Below are 24,596 nucleotides of genomic sequence, written 5' to 3' on the forward strand. Positions count from 1 at the left end.
GTTTTGATAAATGGCCTCAGAGAGTAGTGAACAAAATCAGAAGGCTAAAATTTTAAGAAGAGATAAAACTGAAAGTCCAGGGTTACTTACTGACATACAGTTAATATATCTCTCTTTAAACAACAGTGAAACCAGCATAAGTCAAACGTAGTTTATTGTAAAATACAGATTGTTGTTAGTGCAAAAGTATTTAACATGTATGCAGTATAATGCAAAGTATCTAGTAGAAGTGACGGCCAACAATAATGTCATTAATTGACATTACAATACAAAGGTATAAAGGAAACTCAAAATAGTCATGAGCTCTTTTTGTAACATATGAATGTTGACATTGAATGGACACTGAGGGAATAAGGTTCTACAGATGTGGTACTAAAGAGGGAAGTAACTTATTTAAACTTAACTTCTGTAAAATATTTATGAACTGAGTATGGAAGAATTACCTTGGGATGTTGGAAAGCCATCTATAACTCTGACCCAGCCCTTATGGCACAGGAAGAATACAAAAGGGTCATCTCTCATAAGAGAGCACTTATATCCTTGGATGGGCTGAAATGTAAAAGTCATTTTTGAAATTAAAACAATTCTCTAGTCTCAATACTATAATAGCACTTCGGACCAAGATGTAGATGAAGTTGTTTTGTAATAGCTTAAGGTTACGGACATTCATTGGGGTACTACAGTAGCTACCAAGAACTACAACACAGTGTGTGGCCTGTGGGGCACCACATTTGTAACTATGTGCACAGCACACCGAGACACAAAAGGTGCCTATGGACCTGAGATTATCCATGCATATACCAAAGCCTGTCCCATCTTATTCACACACAACTCGAGCACACATTATAACACTGAAATAACCAAAATCTAAAGTCAGGATACACAAACAGGAGATTCTTGACGACACTTCAACTTCATTGAAAAATGTAACAAGGAGGATGGTGCAACCTGTGTTCATTCAGCTGGTTTCTGTGCTTTGTAAGCACTGGCTTACACTAAGCAATATCAATAGTGATCAAACGTTACTATTATCAAAAAGAGGCAGAGAAAATGGCAACCAAACCACTCATGGCAAATAGATGCCATGGAACGGAACAACATATGAATTTAAAACGTAATTACATTAAACAACAAACATTTTTACAGAATGTACAATGACGTAAATATCTGAGACATATTCTGAACTCACACCATCAGATGTACAACCTAAGGTCAAAAAATCCAATTATACAACATATCCATCAAAAAAAATATATAAAGATCAGTCAAGCTGAATTTTACAAGTGAGGCTTACTATGGTTTTTGACACAATCTATTCTATGTTTTTTCTTTTTTTCAAAACAATGCGACAATTTGGCCTCTAAGGTGGAGGGTCATCATACAATCAAAAAGGGGGAAAGCTGACAAGGAACAAAACAAATCTAATAACTCAACATTCAAACCATGTCAATAGAAGTTGGCAGTCAAACACACCTGCAGAATTCTACCATGGTCATGGCCAAAGAAATGAAATGCATTTGTCTAGTCCTTCTCTTTACTTCAAGACCAAGAAGAGAGAGAACTGGTTTAAAGGAGAGCACATAAGGTTACTAGTGTTTTCAACAGATATCATTAAGACAAGCTCTCTAATTGGCATACAAGCTGGCAGCTGAATGAGGCAGATACACTTTCATTCATTCATGAAACAGGAAGGCACAGTTAACAATCTAAAGTGTCCTGCAAGTAATCCTACAGAAGCCCTTTAGTTTCTGTCTACTAAAGGACAGTGTACTTAACACAATCATTAAAGACTGTAATCATGTTTGATACTTGATATTAGCATGGCCTAGCCTGGAGATTCCAGACCCTGGTAACGTGCATCATTACTCATTGCCAGAGTGTCTCGCAGAGACAATTCAAACTGTGTTCTTGCGAGAACTCTGGAGTTTCCAGGGTATGCATGGCAACAGAAAGATGGAGAACACTGGCAGTCATCTCTTCATAAAACAAAATTCTAAATTCAAAAATCTCCTTCAAAAACACTATTTGATGGCAATCATATTATATAAAACATCAACACAGCTGTTTTTACAAAACACAACCACGGACAACACCCGGCCTTCTAAAGTATGCAGGGAACATAATGATTTAAACATATACGCATAATTTCACACAGCAAACATTCAAGGCCGAGCCTAACCTCTCAAAACTTTTTAAAATGGGAAAATAGAGCAACATATTTACACATATTTAACATATAAAGAATGGATCAGCATGTGATGAAAAATGATCATATATACTATTTGGCGCCACACATCTTTGGAATCGTGCTCAAGCACGCTCTGCTTTTACAGGGGTCATGCCAACATAGTTGCCATTTTTCGAGTTGTCAGAGTAGTCCTCCGTTTTGTCATTCACAGGCGAGTAGATTGTGTCCTCCTTAGCAGTCGTCTATGAGGAAAATGATATGAGTACAATAATTTAAATGTGTAGGTATTGCACATGAACCATGTAGAACCCAATATGTAATCATGGCCCGATAATGTCATAAAAAACTATAGCTCCATCAAAATAACTCCTTTGAAAATGTAATAAAACCAAATGCAGCCATAACTTCCCAATAATTAAGTGTCTTTTTTACATGGAGAGACTACATGATTGGGTTTAACCTTATGTTTTCAGAACCCAATGATGTAATAATTTTTGTAAATTTTTATTTTATTTTTGTAAATATTGTAATAACTCTGCAAATAACTGGGAGACAAGCAGAAGCCCTGACATTTCATTTCATTTATTTAATTTAATTTAACCGTCTTCTCATGTTCTATTCCAAAAGTTTGTAAATCAGCCCTAGTGACTGCTAAACATGGGAGCTTGGAGATAGATCTGTAGTTATTCAAATCACTTGGGTCTCCTTCTTGATGCAGAGCAAAGATATTAGAATCCTTTGTAAATAGACAGTCTGGGTTCAGAGCAGGCCATGGCACCATTACAGCAGCAGCAAATGTTGTGGTAAATGATATAACTACTGCTGTTGATAGTAAGAGACATTGTGGCTCAAGTTGGCTCTAAATAAATCAAATGTATGATATTTACTAGATCAAGAAAGTGTGATCATAAAGGAAAAATCTGGCTGATTTTTACATGGATCTTGATCGCTAGATATCGCAGAGTACTGTCGATAGCAAAATAAATGACCAAAATCGGTGCTACCGAACTGGAGTAGCAGCAGCTAATAGCCAGTGCCTCCAGTGAGTTACAATGCTAGGTCTGGGGGCATCATCTAAATGTGCCTTTTTGCCTCTTAACAGACTCAAAATGTCATTAAAAGTTCTGTGCAACATGAACGGGGCCCTTACGTGACAAAACAATGCGTTTCCAACTCATTAACTGAAGATAATGTCAGTCCAAGACTATTGGGCATAAGCATCAAACATTCTTCCACACTGAAATCACAGATGCAGTTTACCACAGTTTACTAAACGATACCCAGTGACACCCAGGATCTACTGCATTCATATGCATATTATGAACAACGTGCTGTTCAAAAAGAAAGGGACAGAGGAAGAGAAATTCACACCAACAGTTGTCAAATGTAGCATTCAGTTAGGACTTACAGGTAAGTAAGGGTAAGCTTCTGAAAAATCAAAGCGTTTCACTTCAATCTGAAAGGACATAGAAAGGAACCAACTAAGAAGCATCAAAACATGACATTTAGTCTACTGGCAAGTGACAGTTAGTACACAGGGGTTAGTCATGTAATTGACATGCTATGAAAAAAGCTGTAAGAATCATGAGGAAAAGACATAACAGCCATAAAGGAGTGTTACATGCTATTGTTATAATGATTAAGTTAACTGAATTGAATATCACAGAGAATTAGTGTTTGATAAAAGAGCAATCAAGGGTAGCCATACATTCATGAAAAAAGATTAGGAAACATATGAGTATAAATTAGGACAAAAGCTACTTTTAACCACTTCCACTTACCAGTGTGATTGCCACCTAACGTCTATCCCAATAATTCCTTAAAAGTGTGATAACTAATCAGCCTGAAACTGTAATATTCCGGTCATAGAAAATCCAACAGGAAATGGAACAAGCCACCAGGGGGTGCTCTTAAGTAAAGTATAAATTTCCATCCAAAACGTGGACACTTCCAGGGGCATAACTGGCTGTCCTGAGCATTTTACCCATTTTCCAACAAGACCACTGATGCAGTCACTAACCTTCTTCTTGTGGAGACGAATGATGAGGACGAGGAGGATGATGACCAGCAACGCGCCGAGGGCAATGATGAAGATGGGGAAGTTGGATCCAATTTTGACGATCAGTAACAGCTTATGCAGCCTAGCTGCTGAGGCGTCATCAACCACCACAGTCTGGCCAGAATGAACAAGATTAATTTAATTGTAGCATATAACCTGAAGGACTGAATGTATGCCCCAACAACAGAACAGGACACCGAAGACAACATTTGTGATTAATATGTGAACATGTTCCTATTGATCTGCACAATAGAATACATAGCAACAGAATGGAGACAACAGTTTGTCGGCTAAATAAGGGTCATTTACCTCATTGAGGAAAAACAGTGGGAAGACTGTTCTGTCGAGTCCACTGGTTATGCTGTGAGAGGGAGAGAGGAGTGTGACGTTAGTTGCACTACCCCATGCTGGGTCAGGCTCAGCCTGCTTACAGAGGTCACTACTTACGGGAAACTACTCAGTCTCTCCACCAGGATGTTAAATTGTGCCCTCTTGCTTGCACGAACGATGATTCCAGTGGTCTGTTCAGGGCAAACACACACAAAAGTGACAAGGTGACTTAGGCACTTAGGCAGGGAATTAGGCATAATGCAACCAGTCATTGAAACCCTCCCTTTAAACGAATGGAAGTTAACTATTAACAGCCATAGACCAAACAAAGGACATCTACAAGGGCACATTTTAAAGTCACAGAGGTTCACAGGAATAGCAAGTCACTCTGCCAACAGAAAGCAGTTTTCAACTGTTCTAGCTAATAAATAAACATATTCATATCTAAATGGAACAAAAACTATTGTACTTCAAATCATACAACACTAGGGGGAGCAATTAGATCTTTTACCACTCAGTCAACTCAGTCAGAATATTCAGAATCCTACCGGATTAAGGTCCAAATAGGTCTGGTGGTGCTCCTTCACTGGTGAGATACCATCAATGGCATTGATGTAGTCGTCAGCCCCCAGGTAGAAATGGGGGAATGACACCACTACTGGAACCCCTGAGTTAACACAGGCACAAACAAATATGTCACACCATCACAGCAGCCCAACAATGTGCCTCAATGGCAACACTTTGCCTTCAGTCAAGTTGCAATAAAAACTATGCTATTTTACAAAGATGGACGGTAAGTAAGTATTTTATTTATATAGCGTATTTTTCATGCACAGAGTGCAACACAAAGATGAAAATGTGGATGATGATGACCTACCATGTCTATCCATGAGTAAAATATATTGTAGAAGTGGACATGTAAAAATAGATGATGTGGAAATGTGAAACCACAGTAAGTGAAGGGCTGTGACGGGCAATAGAGAATAAAAATGTTAAGGAATCTTGTTTACCTTTCCATCTCGCCACAATACTCAATTTCTATATACGGAGGTGGACTGACACGGCAAAACAACCCCTTTCTATAAATTCCCGCAACATGGCAATTTATGCTCCTCCCTGATGTTTAACTCATAAGCTCAGGGGTAATTCTAAGCGGACTCCACTAATGGCTCTGTTGACAAAGATAGATACTCAGTCATCAGGTCACAATAAAAATGGATGTGCTACACACTACAGTTCCTTCCTGAACAGATATACAAGCATCCACAAGAATGCTCACCCCCGTCTTAACACAGGGGGCCTTCCCTTTATCCCAGAGGTCATCCTGTGCTCAGTGCGGTCATTTAAAGAGCTCCGTGTAGGGAAGCCGAGTGGGGCAGGGGTGTAGATAACTCAGTCTGGCTTATCCATTACAAAAACAACAGCAGGACCTCTGTTCATGGTTTTCCCACAACACCGGTCACGACATGGGCTGGCCACCAGTTCCGAACATTGTGGTGTAAGAAACATTCCAACCTTGCACCCCCTGACCTTTAGCCCAGAGAACGCTGGATCCCCTCAGGGGAGATGAAGTGTTTTGAGGGTTACTTAAGGTCATCGCCCGCTATTCTGGTGGAGTTAACCACCAGGCCAACCAAAAAAGGAACTTTTTAAGGACATTTTCAGGAACTGAAACTAAACCACATGGGGGCAAAATGCAAATATGGCAGATTCATAACTAGAATTAGATTCTGCATCACAAATTTGGTGCATGCCCTGTGGCACGTCATGACGAAAAATATGGCAAAAAACTTTGCAACAGCTGAATATAATATAATAACTATGTGACAGGTCCCAAATAACAAAGAGCCTTGTCTATTTCCAACATGAATCCTGAAGGTCATGGCTCTCAGCTGAGATAAAGTCACACCGTCACATGGCTATGTCTGCGCATCTCAACACTCAACATTCACAAAAAATGCTTTAGGGAGTGGACTTCTCTCCAACAGACTTGGTATGTATTTGGACAGTTATTCAATACTCCTCAAATACGGGCTTCAAAGAGCAACAGGTGCTCTGTGGCTCCGCGGGCTGGCGGCCGCCTGCTGTGCTTCTACTTCACATCTTCCTTCCCTACCCGCACAGGTGGGGAAAGTGGACCAGAGGTGAGAGCTCTCCGCCCACTCCTAGCATGGTCACCTGAGTGATGTTTCTCTGACAACATCCCTCAGACAACGTCTGTAGTCAGCAACAAAGCTTAAGGTAATGGTGTCAGTAAGAGTTCAACAAAGGGTGAGGACCACGATAGTCACACACCGCTGAAGACATTCGGCTCATTATTGGGCGGCTAGGGGGTGGGGCATTATAGCCTTGAGATAAAAAAAAACAAAACAGATTTTCTATTTCACAGACTCTCAAAGTCACATAGAGGCAAAAGCAAAACGAACAATATCTCATTCTTACACCACATCATAGAAACATGACTGCTAAATTGTTTCCATAGGTGAATAGGTCTCTCCCACATATAAATCACGGGACTGTTTAATGGGAAGTGTTTAATGTCATGCTTCCTGTTTTTCAAATGTGGTGTATGTACCCTTAGATAGTCAGTGGTGTCTTTCAAACACAAAGTTGGCTTGCATTGGCATTTCTCAGCTAAAATATTAAATAGCTTATATTAATAGCTATCATAAATAGCTATAGTATCTTCAAAATACACGGTCCCAAGTTTGGAATCAAGGAAAGGTGCTATGGTCAACTTTAAACTTCAATAAAAAGCTTAACAGGATGGTTTTGACTGCACCTTCAACAGTCTCTGAGAATAGCCAGTATCTACGACCCATCCACCCACCCACACACACACACACACACACACACACAGCAGCGATTATAGCGATCCCAGAGCTGAGCTAACATCAGGTGATGGGGTTTAGCATGTTGAAACAGAGCCAGAGGGGCCTGATCAGTTAGCAACGACCCAAATGGCCAATCACATGCGTGGATTCCGAGCAGCAAAGGAGCTCAAGTTCAAACAATTAAAGGTGCAGGCCCCTACAGTTGTTCTGAGGGCTCATGTTTTTCTTTAAAGGGGTCGGGAGGTTTGTGTCCAGACTCAACCTACCTTTCTTACACACGTCCACCTTGAGCACACCAGAGCCCAAACAGTTCTTGGATGACAGGCAAAAGCCTGCGTTATCAGGGTTCTCCTCGACACTGGCCAGTACAGAGCGTGGAGGAGTGAAGCGGTAAGCAGGGATACCCTTCACCTCCACATCCTTGTCAAACTTCATGTAGATGGACCTGTTGTGCACAAGATATACAGGACTTAAACCATGTAGGCACATCAACACAAGGCATATCCAATGTACATCTAAAGTAGAAGTCTATGAACTTTCATTCTGCAGAGCTGGTAAGTACCCCTTCCATACTCACTGGGGGAGGGTGAGTAACCCCCAGCGTTGATAAACAAACAAGTTATCTATTGTATCTGTGAGATTACCAAGTGCCAACACCATGAAATATCTCCCCATAGCAGTAATGGACCTGAAAGAAAACAGGATCCAAACAAGGCCCCCACCAAAGCGTTCTCTCCCAACCCAACCCACCACAAACTCATTAGTAGATATAATCTGCTACACTGCCTGGCTTTCGCTTTTGAGATTACCGTGCCAACTATGTGTTCATAAATGTCTTTAGCCGAGTGATTAAGCCTATATTGCATGTACCAAAAACTGGGTTCTCCCACATTATGTCTAAAAAGGCAAAACAAGGGGAAATGTTGTTCAGTACAACAGTCAAACATAGAACATACTGTGTCTGCAATACCATTTTTGATGAAATGAGAGCAAAGGTAAAAATTGACAGGAAATCTCCCAGTGGTTTGGCTGATGACCTTCCTCTGAGTACACAAGACTAGGCTAAAGTGTTTAGGGGGAGGGGGAGGGGGGGGGGGGGCTTGACCAGCATCCAGAAAGAGCAAATATGTATGCCATACCAGCAGAGCAGATTCCTTCCACCTTGAACAAAAGAGGGAGGGTATGTACGTGTTCAATATCATTGTCAGTTTTTTAGGTCAAGGTTCGCACTCAGAATAGACCCCACCACCACCCTCTACGCTTGACCAATAACATCACAAGCACTTTCCATGTAGGTGAAAAGTCATACTGCGATGTGAGGAAGCGATACGTTATGATCTGACATGGAGCACGTATCAAACTCAACTCATGTCTACTAAGGCTAAGCCATGGTAGCAGAGGGTCGACCAATCAGCACTGAGCCTGGCCGCTCTTACAAGCAGGCTGCCCAAACAATCACCACACATGATGTCACCCCGCTGTTTTTAAACAACAGATAGCATTTGGAGTCAAACAGTGCAACTACCACTATTACTTTTCTGATATAATATCCATTGAATTATTCCTAGAGAAAACAAATGCACACACACTAATTCTGGCAATAGGCTGCTGCCACAAAAGTATTTCTGCCGTTGCCTCAGAATTAGGGCAAGTGCACACTATTGTCCCATTTGCATTGTAAGTCATCATGCCAAAGTGTCCTCCTACACTGGTGGATGCTCCTTGTGACATCCAGTTTTGCAATAACTACCAGAATTACAATAAAATTATTACAATTCTCGTTTATTGCAAAACTGGTTGCAAAATGTGTGTTTCCAACCAGTTTTGTAATAAACCAGAATTGCAATAAAATATTTTCAATAGTAAAGAGGTCAGTTGGAAATCACTAGTCGATAAAATAGGGAATCTATTCATCATCTAATTATATCATTATGGTTGTTTTCTCCATCATTTAGATTTGTATATTAACCGTCCTACACAACTGTAAATAGTCAGTAACATCCTAAAATGATCATCTGCAATCATCCTACAAACTTTGATATAAAGTTATTGCAAATCTGGTTTATTGCAAAAATGGTTGAAAAACACATTTTGTAATAAACCAGTATTGTAACAAAATATTAAATTAAATAAGAAGAAATTATAAAATAAGAAATTAGTCATTAGTTGGAAATCATTAGGTCGGTCATATTGGGAATCTATTTATCATCTCATTGTATCATTATGATTGTTTTTAAATTTCAATCATTTGGATCTGTTTTTCATATGTCCTGTCCTCCTGTCATATGTCCGCAGTAACATAAAAAGGGACATCTGCATACATTCCACAAACTCTGAAATAAAGTTATGAAATCTTGTTTATTGCCGAAATGTTTTCAACCCACTTTTGCAATATACCATAATTGTAACTAAAAATTTCTTTCAGGAATCACTTATGCAACTCAAAAAAAGCTGTGTTGGGAAGGGTATAGAAGAAACAGCAAACACAATCAAATTTAAAGGCATATGACCATGTTGTCTGTACAATGACAGACCTATATTCCTATATTCTGTTTATGTAGGCTAATGTATTTGTGAATGTAGACTGCACAATGCAAAGAAATAACTCATAGAAATTAACATTGTGAGAAACTTATCTCTTCTATGATCTCATTCCAGAAAGATTTTCTTTGACTTGTTAGTTTTTTGAACATTCATATTATCTAATGACATAGCAAACATGATGAATTGAATCCACATATCCTTGCACTATGCGAAACTATTTTCCACTAGCCTAAAACCGTGAGACTGAAAGCTAATTGCGTTCATGTTCTTCTTAAAGTGACAGGCACTCAATTAGACACACACACCACAAATGTGATGATATTAAAGACAAGTGTAGCCTAATAATTTAAATATCAATATGATGTATTCAAATGACTGAATATGTTTAGCTATTCGTAATTATGCAGATCATAAAATACTACAAATAATTAACAATATATAAAGTGTATATGAATTCCAAAATATGAAATAGAAACCTATGACAACCATCATTTTCTGTGTGTGTGTGTGTGTGTGTGTGTGTGTGGAGGGTCAATCAAATTCTATGATTGCCAGTGATGTGAATGATCACACAATATTCAATATTACTGATGGCGTCAAGGTGGTAGAGGCCCCCAAACCAAATGAAAAAAAATTGCAAAAGTATTGAAATCGAGATTCTTCACTTCGTATTGATATTGAAACAATAATGTTGGTATTGTGACAACAGGAGTGTCCCCACCAAAGCTTAGACCAAACCTACGCCCTTGTGGCATAATACATCGGGTAATTCAATTTATCTATTTCAACTTTCATAAGACAAATATCAAATTCTGAAAATATCAAAGAAGCAAGATGCTTCAAACACATCTTGAAGCTAAAGAACCATTTTATTCCATTATATTGAGGTTGAAAATTAAATGTAATGTAAAATAATAATGTATGATTGATTAATATGTAATAATGTAATTTATTTCCTTTGACAAATATTTTGTTAACAATATTTGCGTAGTCCCTCAGAGTGTACAACAAAGATATATCTCACTAGCACATTACAAGCCAGGGAATGCTCTGAGCTGTTCAACAAAATATCTGCATGTCCTTATCCTCCTTGGCTGTTCTGGATTAAAAACTGCAGTCTTTGCAAAAAATCATGGGAGACAGCTGACATTTAACATTGAAAGATAAAACTAGCGAATGGAAATCCTGGGAATGGCCTTCAGTATATTTAATGAGTCCATCAGATGACTTTTCTGTTAAGTGGCACACACACATCTTGCCCAGGCTTTATTGCTTGCAAAAACAACTTCCATGAGCCAGGTTTGTGCTTTTTTTTTAACAAGATCATAGAGATAGTCTACAGGCTTCCGAAAAGTGTTTAAATAATTCCCATGCGTCCAATAAATGTATCCGTCTCAAAACAAAAGAAAGGATGTTTATAGAATAATCTGGCCACAGAGCTGAGGTACCTTTGACACCATTCACTCCCTCACCGGGTGCAAAGTGATTTCCATTCCATGGAAAATCCTTAAACTGAACATTTGCTGCCAAGTGTCAGAAACACCCATGTGTAGCTATCAGGCATGCAAACTAGTCAGGGGTGCAAAAGGTGAGAAGGGCACACAAAGAGGGAAATGGTGGTTTAATAGCATAACAAGCGCGAATGACATTGTTGGCAATAGTGCATAGCTTAGTGGCGCTCTGACAACACCAATATGTGTTTGCGTCTGCGCGTAATTTGTACAATAGTAAAGTCACTCATTTTGAATTCAAAACGCTGAATTTCGCCAAAAGGTGAGGAGTTTGCATGCCTGAGCTATGGTGGTGACTGAGATCCTCAGTACAATTAATGACGGTATGTTAAATTTAGATGACTACTAAATCTGCTAGTTTTTCTCTAGCCAGTTTCAAATTAGTTACAAATGTTTTGGCTTCCCATGCAGTATCGGCCAAGCAGTTTCAGACATTCAGTTCTGAGGAAATTGCTGGACTGGAGCAGCTGCTCGCAGGTCCAAGATCAGCCTCTGCGCTGTGTGATCAGGGCTCTAGAGTGCGCCCATTTCACTCGCACATGCGAGTAAAAATGATGCCGTGCGAGTGCAAAAAAATATTTAGGCGCACTGGTGCGAATGACTTCTAACCATGTCAATGTTTGTCTATAAAATACACCGCAACATCGAGAAACATTACTGGTGCAAACCATAGAATCACGTCGCGAATGCAGCATAAAAACTACACCTCCCATCAACGTTAGCAGTTTCGCGTTGTGACTCGCTAGTAGTCGCTTCTATCAAATCCAAGAGCGCGCAGAAAAAGCGGAAAGTTAGACTAGCCAGCCAAGATGCAAAGATTGAAGAAATTAGTTCTTCTATCCACCGAATTCATTGGATATAGGAGGAACAGGATGAGATTCTGAGAATGCAGTGAGAGAAGGAAAGGTAACCTAACATGCCTTTTAGCCCAGTTGATGTATTGGCTGCAATATGCAAAATATAGCTGTAGCGAACGGGCACAAAAGTAGCCTCCCGTAATACCATTTTATTCAAAGGTAGAACGCTACTGACAACTCCAGGCTTCCACGCATGCTTGTTTGTTTACACCGAATACAAGCTGGAGTGCAAAACGTAGGCAAAAAGTAGGCCTAACGTTTGCCTACTGCCCCATCAATGCAGATATTTCTAATAAAAACTAAAAGTATAAAACATATATCCTTGATTAGCCTATGTTGGGTTTTGTGGAAGAGAAAATGGACTGTTTTAGTAGTAGTATTAGGCAGTATGCTGTCAGATAGGTCACCGTGGGCATATTTGGATTAGCTATAGATGGATTCACAAATAAATAAATTAGCCTACATTTGGCAGGATACTTAATAAACAGGCTAAATGCAAATATGCCAATGTATTATATTATTTTACATTAACAAAATGTAGGAAAATAGAACAGACTGAAAATAAAGTAGGCATTGATCTTTAAAATCCTGTTTCCTGTAGCCTAAATGTTGTCAGTCATTCTTAATATTTGCAATTGGTGCACTGGCATGTTTAACTGTTAGCTGCAGTATAATGTTACATTATGTGCAAGTTAAGTACAGAACTGTGCGCCCAAATTTTTGTCTGTGCTCCTAAATGTTTTAACTTGGGCGCACAAGTGCTCCTGAAAATAAATGTTAGTGTAGAGCCCTGGTGATCACGTTTATGAGGCCCAACATACCTGCACAGGTCTGGGGTGAAAATATTAAGGGTTTCCTCCTTGGTCAGGTACGCGTGGAAGGCACTGCCATCTGAGCCCTGGATCAGGTTGCTGTAGTTTGATCCCCAATATGTCAGCTTCCTGGAATAAAGATTTATACAGAAAGGCAGATTCATGTAAAAGAAAAAAAGTGCAACACCCGTTTAATAGCTACAAGGCCACACATAACTATCCAACAATGGATACAATAATAAATAGACAAGAGCGTATTAAAGATCACAAGGACAAAGTATCAAAAATAAATCCCTAAACTCAGAAGAAGGCCTTCATGCCTCTTGATGACTCCCCTCCCACCCGACTTCCAACCACCAGAGGATGTCTGGCCATTAATACCATGGAGACTGAAATGCTGAGGCCATTAATACCATGGAGACTGGGATGCTGAGGCCACAGCCTAAGGACCTCTGGCCTCAAGAACACTAGAGGCAAGAGTCATGAGAAACGGCACTGACCCTCGAGGGAAACGCATTCCACACTGATTTTATAGAAAGATTGTAGCACAAACTGTGCTCAGAGTGCACTGATGTTAAGATGCTCAGACGACAGATGAAAGGTCATTTACCTTTGACCTTTCCAAGTGTCTACACGACCATAGTCCAGATAGTCTTCCTCTCCAGTGAGGTACACAAATTCTCCATCATGGGATCCATTTTTCTGCAGAGTGATGAAAGAATTGTGCATCAGTGCATGTACATGTGTATTTCTTATGTTCATTTGTACTCATGTGTACTGTATCTCTTGTTTCTTTATGCGGTGCATTCTTAGGGTTCTAATTGAATGATTAGAATTCAATAGGAGACTTTCCAGACACCTTTGTTTATTCCCAGGTGTGGCTCTTTGTCTGTATACTAGGTGAGCAGGGATGGGGGGGCTTTCACACCTCCCACTGTCACGTATGGCTGCTAGCATTGGCCATGTGCAAGTTGGGGTGCTCCTAATTAAAGACCGTCTAGGAGGCTCAGTTAGAAGAAGGAGTCAAGCCCCCCTTGTTTGTAACATCCTTAAGTTTAGGATTTCTCATGTATAGTTAAAGATGCTGGTGAATCTTTAGGGTGAAGCTTGTGTCTCTCTCGATGCACATCATTGAAAGAATAAAGCCTGTTTCCTGATTGACCATCATTCTGACTGAGTTTCCAGACAACTGTGGTACTAGGAAAATGACCATCAGTGATAACACACACATTGTGCAATACAAATGTGCAATGGATAAGATGGTTCAGGCACTCTTTACACATCATAGCTTACACATCATAGCTTATTCAGATTTTCACAAGAATGTTTACGCAAAGGTCACTTGTTGCAGTAAAATTAATGCATTCTCAATATCTGCCTTCAATATGAATTGAAACAAAGATCCTGTGATTCAAAGGCTGAACAACAGTCTTGGATGAGATCTGTGAAAAAAAAACCTTACATTTATCATGAAGCCGAAGTCCTTCTCAACATCTTTCTTTAAGGCAGAGACCTTCTTCAGAAGGGGGTCTTCATAACCCCACAAAAGCTCGCTGACAGTGCGTGTTGTAAGTATTCCAGTAATATTAAGCATCTTCATCCAAGCTTTGACTGCTGGGGTGACGAAGAAACTACCCTGCACTTTGTTCATCACGGCCTATTGAAGAGCAGATTTCAAAAGAATCATAAGTAAAACCAGACTAAAGAGACATAAACTGATGGGTCAGAAATAATACCAGGAAGAGATGAAAGCATGCACACACACACATACACAGTTGTAACAATGCTCATTACAGGTCTTACCACAGCCGGGACATTGACAGAAGTAATGAGATCAACCTCAGGGTTCCCCTTTGATTTCTCAGGCAAGAACACAAAGGTTTTGGGGGTATAGGCTGCCACTTTGGTCCCATTCTCCACAAACGTCACATTTTCTTTGGACCTGTACTCCCTAGTGATGGAAAGAGAGAGGAACTATTTGAGGCACCAAGAAGGGATGGAATGTGTGTGCATTATCCTTAAAAGACACAGAGAACCAAACAATGTAAGGCATACCTATATCCATCCATCCTTTCATACATACATGCATGTATATATGAAGAGTTTGGTTCCAAAATACTATATTCTCCATTTCAATGAATTTTCATAAATCATTTTTTTACATTTTGTTTTCCAGATAATATCAGTAGAACTGTAATTGGGTTGTTGCTATTGATTTCCTCTACTCAATCAAAACAGCATAACTGCAATTTTATTGATATTACCTGAAATACACAAATAACTGTCTTGACTAAATGACTTATTAATGTTTTTAAAAAATGGAGATATAGTGTTTTGAAACCAAACTCTTCACACGTATATTGTCTGTAAAAATTAACTCATTTTGTTTCCCACCAGTTACTGTCACTGTCAGCTCACAGCCTTGTGTTTATTACATGCCTGGAGTTACTGCGAAAGCATATTGCCTGCCAATTTATCAGTGGTGTAAACTAAGCTGCTAGCACCAGGAATAAATGGATTAAGAGACAGATCAGATTGCATAACGTGTAGCAGATCCTTGGCATGACTCACACACACGTAGAGCTCAAAGAAAGAATGTCCATGTTTACACAGAGGGCCATGCGTGAAGAAGTGAGGCATGAACCTGTACCCCTAACTGTCACATATCAAGTTCTTGGCTTGCATTTTCTATACCAACCACTAATACAAATGATCTATAATGCCAGTATGTCCTCTAAATTGCAGAATAGTATTTTTTTTTTTCAGGACGATTTCCAGTATTTACCTCGGCACGTTCCTATTGGTGTTCACCAGAGGCAACAATGACTCACGAAAAGGAAGCTAGAGGGTAGATTATGGCTGCAATACCCGATGTAAGACGGCTTTGGCAGACGCAGCACCTTTTCACCAGTGCTCCTTCACAGTTCTAGCACTTGTGTACCTCATCAAAAAAACACACTCACTACATTTCTATGATGCATCTCAGAGAACAATCAGAAATGTACAGTCTAGAATTTTCAGTGACTGACATCACTATGAATGGACAGGCCACGACAAAGTACAAATAGTCTCCTTTGACCTAGGCAGACATCAATAAGTTGAGAGGTTGTTACTATGACGACTCATATGTTGTCATGCCTACCTGTAAGTATATGGTCCAACCTCAACAACACGTGGCTTGGCCAGTCCAGCAAGATATTCCTCAGGGTTGGTAACATTGAAGAAAAAGAACTCCATGAAAACTGGGGGTGGAGGATTCTTCCAGCTGTCAAACACCTTGCTGCCTTCAGTAAGGGTGATCTCCTTTAAAAATAGAAACAAACAACAATTCATGCTGATGTCTTGTAAGGTTGTATTTCAGTTTGAACTTCAGGTCTTTTACAAGACACCAACAGGGACATGACCACTATTGGAAGTCCTGGTGCCCACCTGTAAACTATATATAAAAAATGAAGACAAATTGAACAATCAATATGTTTGCAAAATTATATGAATACTTATGAATGGTTTGCCAGACAGTTTTATGAATGGCTTGCCAGACAAAGTCGATATGTTGAGTTCTGTCTACAAGCATATAAGGGGAAACACAGCATGACACAGTACTACACTGCACAATAGTACAATACTCTGATACAGGCTGATGGAGTAAATACTGAGTGCAAACCATACTTTGTTTACAGTGATTAATAGAACAGTATTTTTAAGTCATTGTCATTATGCGAATGTCCCAATAAAGCCGAGCGGCATGACTTACACAGCAGTGGCATAAACTGCCAAGTCAAAGAAAACTCTGGTCACTTGAAACCCATATCCATAAATGGAAAGAATAACTTCATAATCCATTTGGACACAAATTACTGCACATATAGGCCTACTGTATAATCTACAAAATCCAAATACTAACTAAATACCAGTCAACAATATAACAAAATACTACCTCTGTATGCCATTGGCAGCTTGATATACGTGACTTTACCAGGAATCTAAGTTTATGACACAAAATGCTATAGATTCTAAGGAAGAGCAGTTCCTTAGGGTTAAAGATATCTTCTTTAGGCCTGGTGTAAGCCAGAAGTTTAAATAAATTCACCTCTAGGCATTAATAAGTAGACAGGTCTTCTCAGCAGACACATCATTTGCATTGCCATATACCTGAATTATGGTTGAATGTGGGTCAAGGTTCAAGGCTGGCATCCCATCTCCAATGCCAGTCCTAAAGCCAGGCTGTTTTAAACAGTGGCATAAGACCCACCGTTGAGCTACTGGAGATATTGGTACAGTAGCCTAAAAAACTTGAAGAGTGATTGTGAATTTCAGTCTGACATAGCACAAACAGAACTTATTTTAATGTCTAAAGCCAAGTGGGCTGTATTCTAATAAATAGTCTGGTCCAAAATCCAAAGTTTGGTGGGGGGCTGGCACACAATTAATCAAATACAAAAAGTAGGCTAACCAAACATTACATAACCTAAACTTGTTTTAGCAGATAATGACCAAATAGAGTGAACTCTGTTTTATATTTTTTGACAGGCACGCATGCTCAGCAAATGAACGAATGCAGCGATGAGCTAACAAAACCTGGTCAAGTGAGAGACCAAAGCGTTTCACAACTTTTTGATCGGTCCAACTAGACCATGACATGCACCATCTACGTGGTGCAACTCACAGGTTTGCCCTTGACTCTTAAAGTGAATGAGCTGGACATTGATCACAGGGGGCAGTTGCACCTGCCAGCTGCCCCACCACATGGACTGCTGGGCAAGAAACACTCTGAAACTGGGCCAAAAACTATGAGAGGTAATGACTGTGACATTAGATTGCTTGTGTTGACATACTTTGTGCCCATTTATTACTACGGCACTGCTCCTCTGCTACTTGAAAGGAATGCAAATGCACACACACCTGACTTAGTTTTGACTGAAATCTTTGAATACAGCGTGCTACCATTGGTAAGCTGTCTTTCAATTGCAAATGACTATCGCTGTAATGATCTTTGCAACATCCTTTACAGACTAGAGGTAGCAGAGAGGAATCTTCCTTTCAAAGCATTTCAGCAGTTTCAGGAGTTTCTGGATATTGGCTATAACCCAAATACATTTCTGTTGCTGTCAAGCCTGGCTTTCTGATGAATTAGGTGAGTTTCACGGACATGGATTAAGCGTAATGTAAATTAAACGAGAATGTAAACGAAGATGTCCACAAAAAAAGGCTTCAGCATGGGAATAAATGCCTGTTAGTCGAAAGGGGTGTTCCTCTCTATCTTCAAAACCTCCTTAAGATACCAATTCTTCTGAGAGTACACCTCTCCTAGTCCTAACCCTAACAACTGTACTTCTTCACGCCTTGATTTAACTTCACTTGAACGGCCATTCTATTGTATGCGAGTAGTACTTATTGCTACATGTCCTAGTCACACTGTAAATTGACTGTCCACTTTTTTGTAAGTCACTTAGGATAAAAGCATCAACTTTATTACTATATGCAAATGTAACCATTCAATGTTTGATTTCATGATACAGGACTCTGAGATCCGTCTCTTGACTCCATAAGCAAGCCTGCCACAATGGTTTACAAATTAAGAGCAAGGTTATCAAGCGGCAAGGTGATTAAGCTGCAATTGTTAGATTTAGCCATTTTCACAACAAAAATGTCAAAACAACTAATCTGAAGACTCTCACAACTTTGGCAGCATTCATTTCTCTCATCAGGTGACAGAAAAAAATCCCCTTTCTCAATCTGCGAATAATGTCATGTTTGCCTTTGGTGTTATATAGGAGCCTATTAAGCTACAAATCTATTATGCAGCTCTGTCAGCTCTGTTGTGTGAGTGCAAACCCCATGCCATGCCTTATTGCTGTGGTCTCAGCTGTATCCAAAAATATAAGAACGAATACCCCTATTGTAACCTTTAATAATATATCTGACATTCATCATAATCACTAACCATAAATCAATGTGCCTTTGTGTTTTGGTTTGACTTTTGGTGTGCTTTGCCTTTGGCCCAAAAAAGGTTGAGAACCTTTTGTTTTGTTTAAACAATAAAGTTACAGCCATGGGGCCTTTATGATCTGATGAAACACACACATGATTTCCACCAGTTCTGTGGTTTGGGTTGGACAACTCGGCAAAAACTTAAAGGGACCATATGTAATATTGTGGCCAAAACTGGTACTGCAATCACTTTCAAATTACTGTAGAGCGGTGTATCCCCTCCCCCTCCCCCCTTAGTAGATAGGTAGAGGGTGGCGCATCAGGCCAAAACTCAACATGACATGACAAAACACAACATCAACATCAGTTGAGGGCTGCAACTTTACTTTTTAAATGACAATATCCTGGCCGGACTACTGTTGTCAGTGATATAAGTATTTGAAATGAACATGATTTCTTAATGTCTAGTGACATATCAGGGCCATTTTATGAGGAATTGAAATACATTTTTTTACATACGGTTTCTTTAAGAAAAGCTTTAAAAGCATGACATTTCCAAATGTATTAAAATACATAAGTTAGCAGGCATGGCAAGTGTTTGGCTGTGCTTTTGTGGGTGTGTGGGTGCTGTTGTAGGTGTGGGTGTAAGGTTTTTGCAAGCCTATTGGATGGTTAGATTACTAGTTTTTGACCAAACTCTTAATAGCTGCTTAACCTACTGATTACTACTAGGCTATATGACATCTCTATACTTTACCAGAGATACAACTTCCAACAGCCAATGATAATGCAATACGATTGTTGTCCTTCCTGTTTTCAAAGAGGACACAGGCCCTTTCTTTTTTTCTTTTTCTTTTTCAGGAAGTATAAGGCCAACAGCTAAACCAGAAAATCAGTCTACAGTACCAGCCTACGCTTTGAACACACAGACTGACTTTGCCACTGCCAGTCAGTAAGCAATTTTCCATGGATGCTGATTCTAGTGTGAAACCTGAAATTAAGAATGTACTATGGATTGCACTCACTCTTACACAAACATAAACTCAGCAAGTTTACAGCCACAACAGTATGCTAAAAACAACTGTCCCAAAAAGTGAACAGAGAGCCAAAACAAGTCTTTATTTGATGAACATACAAGTGTGACACTTGGAACTTGGATGAACAGATGTGTGTGCAACAGACTAATACGTGCAGGGTAACCAAGTTGAGGGGGACAATGAGGATGAGAGCTAACTTGGTAGAGTATATCTGACAGTAACAAGATGTGATTATGTGATTACACTTCATAATCACACTGTGCATGCAGACATTGTGAAACACACTAGCATTCACTCTAAATGAGCATATTACAGCTCTCAGGCTTCTGAAAGCATTACTTTATATGCACCCATTGTCCTGAGATCACATGACACTGTGCACCACCATTCTCTGATAAACTGGGTAGGCTTACTTTGCTTTTTGCTTCTTCCATGTTATGCTCCTGGAAGGAAAGTTCGTCCAAACAATTGCCTTTACTCTGTTTTTTTTTTATATATATAGGCCTACAAACTAATCTATTCTAATTTCTAATGACAAATGAAGGCACAGAAATAACGGGCACCTGTGTCATTTCCTCAAACCCTAAACTGCTTCTTTGGGAACTCTAACCAGGATGCAGGAAGGTGGCACAACAGCAGCATTCTAAGACCTCTGTACCCAATGAATTTACAGAGCAGGGTCTCAATCAAATTAAACCAGAAGTTGAATCAGTAAATGCAAAATGGCCAGTTAATACAGGGTTTACTTGAGCCACATGATGGTAGAGTAAAGAAGAGGGCAGAGTTTTCTTCAGTGGTTATATACAGTGAAGTAGTGAAGTAGTTGGGCAGCCGTGGCCCACTGGTTAGCACTCTGGACTTGTATGCCGGTTCGAACCCCGACCAGTGGGCCGCGGCTGAAGTGCCCTTGAGCAAGGCACCTAACCCCTCACTGCTCCCCGAGCGCCGCCGTTGCAGCAGGCAGCTCACTGCGCCGGGATTAGTGTGTGCTTCACCTCACTGTATGTTCACTGTGTGCTGTTTGTGTTTCACTAATTCACCGATTGGGTTAAATGCAGAGACCAAATTTCCCTCACGGGATCAAAAAAGTATATATACTTATACTATACTTAAGTACTAACTAGTTTTATTACAGGCTGCCTTCACTTGCCTTTGCAGCTATTCCACCGCAAAGGACTTGAAAGAACCAAAAAGAGGGCGGGGAGACCCCCAGATCCCATTTTTGCAGATTAGAAAGCAGCAAAGAAAAGTGAGTCATGGGGACAGGGCAATGGGAGGATGTATTGAATGCATAACAGTGAGTAGGGCCTAAACCAAGAAGGTCTGCATAACTACATTTCATTTGCTTCAAAGTCTCAAGGTAGCCAACAGAAGTTATTTGTCCATCGGAAAGTATGTTGGGAAAAGTATACACTATGGGATGTAAAGATGTGTGCAGTAGATAGGAACAAAATCACTGACGTTCTCCACAGGGACACTACCACATAGCTGATGCTCATACAGATACATTATTGCTGCTCTCAAGCTGGTTCTCTTGCACGTGGTATGCCTACTAAGTAGATGTAGCATAGCCTAAATATCACCCCACTTGCACACGCCTATGCACATGGCAGAAGAGGAAGAGCACTATCTCTGTATGATGTGTTGTGAGAGCAGGTGGTCTCCCTACGTACAGGCTTATCTCAAGAAAGAGGTTTGATATAGGCCTAATGGAAATTGAACTCTGGAACTTATCACCATTCATCCACTGACTAATTTACGATTAAGGATATACTGCAGCACACCTACCCACTCCAATCTGATTAGACAAACCAAACCAAGTTTGGCGAAACCACGCTGTAAGCGCTCAAGTATGTTTACACGTCACGTTTAAGACTGCACCAAATGGGCTAACATTAACATGCTGAGTTAAAACAACAACGGATGAAACAAAACAATCTCTCTTTATCACATTAGTGATGGATAACAAATCAACAAGCAAGCTCAATATTTGATTGTTATTGTGACTAACATTATCCGTAGCATTCTAAACGTTAACGTACAGTGGGTCCTACAACCTGTTGATCAGCCCACACATGTGAGTTAATGTTTCATTCAACTTACCCCCTTCAGTCGCTTGGTCATTAATCCTGGAAACACATCTGCGATCATCAGAGCAATGCCGACTATTAACAAATGTGTTGCGATAATGCCAGTTGCATAGATGCAACAAGATTTACGCATCATGGTTGAATAAGTGTAAGTTCGAACTTTTTAAAAACCAGTTAATGGTGTCTAACATAGGCTACTATGCTTAAGTTACAACGTGTATCGCCAGAAGTCTGTTAGTTCGAAAAGTTTAATTTGGTGTTCAGACGTTGGGTGGAAAGGGGAGAATATAGCTAGGCTACGCCACTGAACTGAAATGAATTGGTTGCTCTAAAGTTATTCCACGTTGACCTAACGGTATCTTTTTTAATAGTCAGCTATCTCGCCCGCCGAGCACCAAGCGTTCGCGCAAGATTCAGCCGAAGTTAGCCGAAGTTATCCTCAGTCCCCCTTCACTGAAAACACAACTGACAGGCACGACCGTTTTGTCAATGTAGAGTCTGTGGGCGTATAGTATAATCCAGCATGCCAATGAATGTTTGCAGTGGGCTGCGAAGGTCATATTTTCACTGTGAAAGAAGGACTCTGATTGGACATGACGGCAACGTGGTTCCTGCCCCCAGAGCCCTGTAGTGGACCGTAGTGGACTCGTGCACTCAGTCAGTCATCTCTCTCAGCACATACGGTATAACCAACCCATGATGAGAAACTATGTGGGCTACATAAGATAAGAAGAGATCCACCTCATATGAACTGATTGTTCGTGGAACTGACTGTTTAATTAATAGTAATTTCACTATCCTTTTTACTGGTGTGTCAAACTTTAGTAACTCGCAACCACAGTTTAGAAGCCGCTGAGAACAAAACCTAACCTATTAGTCTTGCACATTTGTTGGTTCTTCAGACTATTAAAAGAATACTTTTTTATTTCTGAAAAATAATTAAATGAAAAACAATTTTCTTATCTGCAAGTATTTAGTATGGAAAGTTTATTAAAAAAAAAGAGAAATTTGCCCAAAGATGACAAGCATGTTATGTATGTTAGGCTATCAGACCACCTCCAAGAAGTCATGTTCCTGTGACTTCAACACGTTTGTTCAAACAGGACTATAGCTAAGTGAAGTCACAATCCTTCAAGGAGAAAGTACCTTTGGACTTGAAACTGGAATTTTGGCAGGTCACATAGACCTATGTGGACACAGGGATGGGCAAAAATACATCAAAATGTATTTTCAAATAAAATAATATCCTAATTTTAGGTGTATCAAAATAAACTACAAAATACAGTAGCCACACTATGTATCAAAATAAAATATTGTATTTTGAAAATACTAAAATGACCCCCTAAAGGGAGCAGGAAATCGTTTTATAATCGTTCCATATCTGTCTTAATCTATTGTTTCATCACTACAGTGTGAGAGAGCAACAGCTTTTCTCTGCCTACAAGACATGCCATAAATCTGCAAACAGTCAACAGATCAACTACGCTAACCTGCCTGTATACCTCAATATCTACTGTATCAGAGATACTCAAGAAGTCACAACTGAACTTAAGTATAAGTATAGTATAGTATAGTATAGTATATACTCTTTTGATCCCGTGAGGGAAATTTTGGTCTCTGCATTTATCCCGAATCCGAACACACTCAGTACACAGTGAACACACAGTGAGATGAAGCACACAATAATCCCGACGCAGTGAGCTGCCTGCTACAGCGGTACTCGGGGAGCAGTTCGGGGTTAGGTGCCTTGCTCAAGGGCACTTCAGCTGTTCCTACTTGTCGGGGATCAAACCGGCAACCCTCCGGTTACAAGTCCGAAGCCCTAACCAGTAGGCACTTTAGCGCCTCCCTGTGGCATAACATATAGGCATACACAATACAGAACAGTACAGAATTACATACAACTGAGGACATAATGAACATATATTTACACCCCCACTTGTACTCAGGTTGCTATACTCTAAGCAAAAAGAAAACAAAAGCAGAATAAATGTGGACCCTTGTCATACACATATTAATCTCCAAAAAGAGCACCTGCAAACCTCTTCAGTTTCAACTTATTCACAGGTTTGGACATTAAAACCCTTAAACAGGCAACGTGCACATACTTTTTAACATCCTGTGGGGGGCATTTCTAAAAACAAATTCCAAATCAAGTTATGATTGATCAAAAGTCCTGTCTGTTATCAGTCTCTAGGTCACATGACTTGGTTCAGGTTGTTTGTCATTATGTAGCTTGGTCAGAAATCAAAATGACCGCCAGCGGTAGCCAGATGCTAACCAAGTGGTGAGTAATTACATATAAATCATAGTTATTTTCAATAAATCAAGCATATTAACTCATATACCTGATTATGACTATTGTCTAAATATATTGATAAAGAAAAAAAAGCCTAACTGTGT

At 39.8% G+C, this 24,596-nt stretch overlaps 1 protein-coding gene across 2 annotated transcripts; it reads right to left on the reverse strand.

The window, feature by feature from the left end:
- Nucleotides 1–137: 137 nt before the first annotated feature.
- On the reverse strand, nucleotides 138–22,711 carry scarb2b (scavenger receptor class B, member 2b). 2 transcript variants are annotated; one of them, XM_042059839.1, is made up of 13 exons: nucleotides 22,207–22,711; nucleotides 16,278–16,438; nucleotides 14,939–15,086; nucleotides 14,598–14,792; nucleotides 13,746–13,837; nucleotides 13,145–13,264; nucleotides 7,678–7,856; nucleotides 5,126–5,244; nucleotides 4,695–4,768; nucleotides 4,557–4,608; nucleotides 4,209–4,361; nucleotides 3,597–3,644; nucleotides 138–2,430 (listed from the first exon to the last, which is right to left on the reverse strand). In XM_042059839.1, exons 1-13 carry the CDS (start codon nucleotides 22,327–22,329, stop codon nucleotides 2,311–2,313), a joined length of 1,584 nt encoding a protein of 527 aa, XP_041915773.1. In that variant the 5' UTR covers nucleotides 22,330–22,711; the 3' UTR covers nucleotides 138–2,310. The 2 variants fall into 2 exon arrangements, with proteins under 2 accessions (XP_041915773.1, XP_041915774.1); XM_042059840.1 differs by lacking the exon at nucleotides 3,597–3,644 and having other exon boundaries at nucleotides 22,207–22,707.
- Between the last annotated feature and the right edge of the window lie 1,885 nt (nucleotides 22,712–24,596).

The sequence above is a fragment of the Alosa sapidissima genome, chromosome 13 (assembly GCF_018492685.1).
Source record: "Alosa sapidissima isolate fAloSap1 chromosome 13, fAloSap1.pri, whole genome shotgun sequence".
In the NCBI taxonomy this organism is placed as follows: Eukaryota; Metazoa; Chordata; class Actinopteri; order Clupeiformes; family Clupeidae; genus Alosa; species Alosa sapidissima.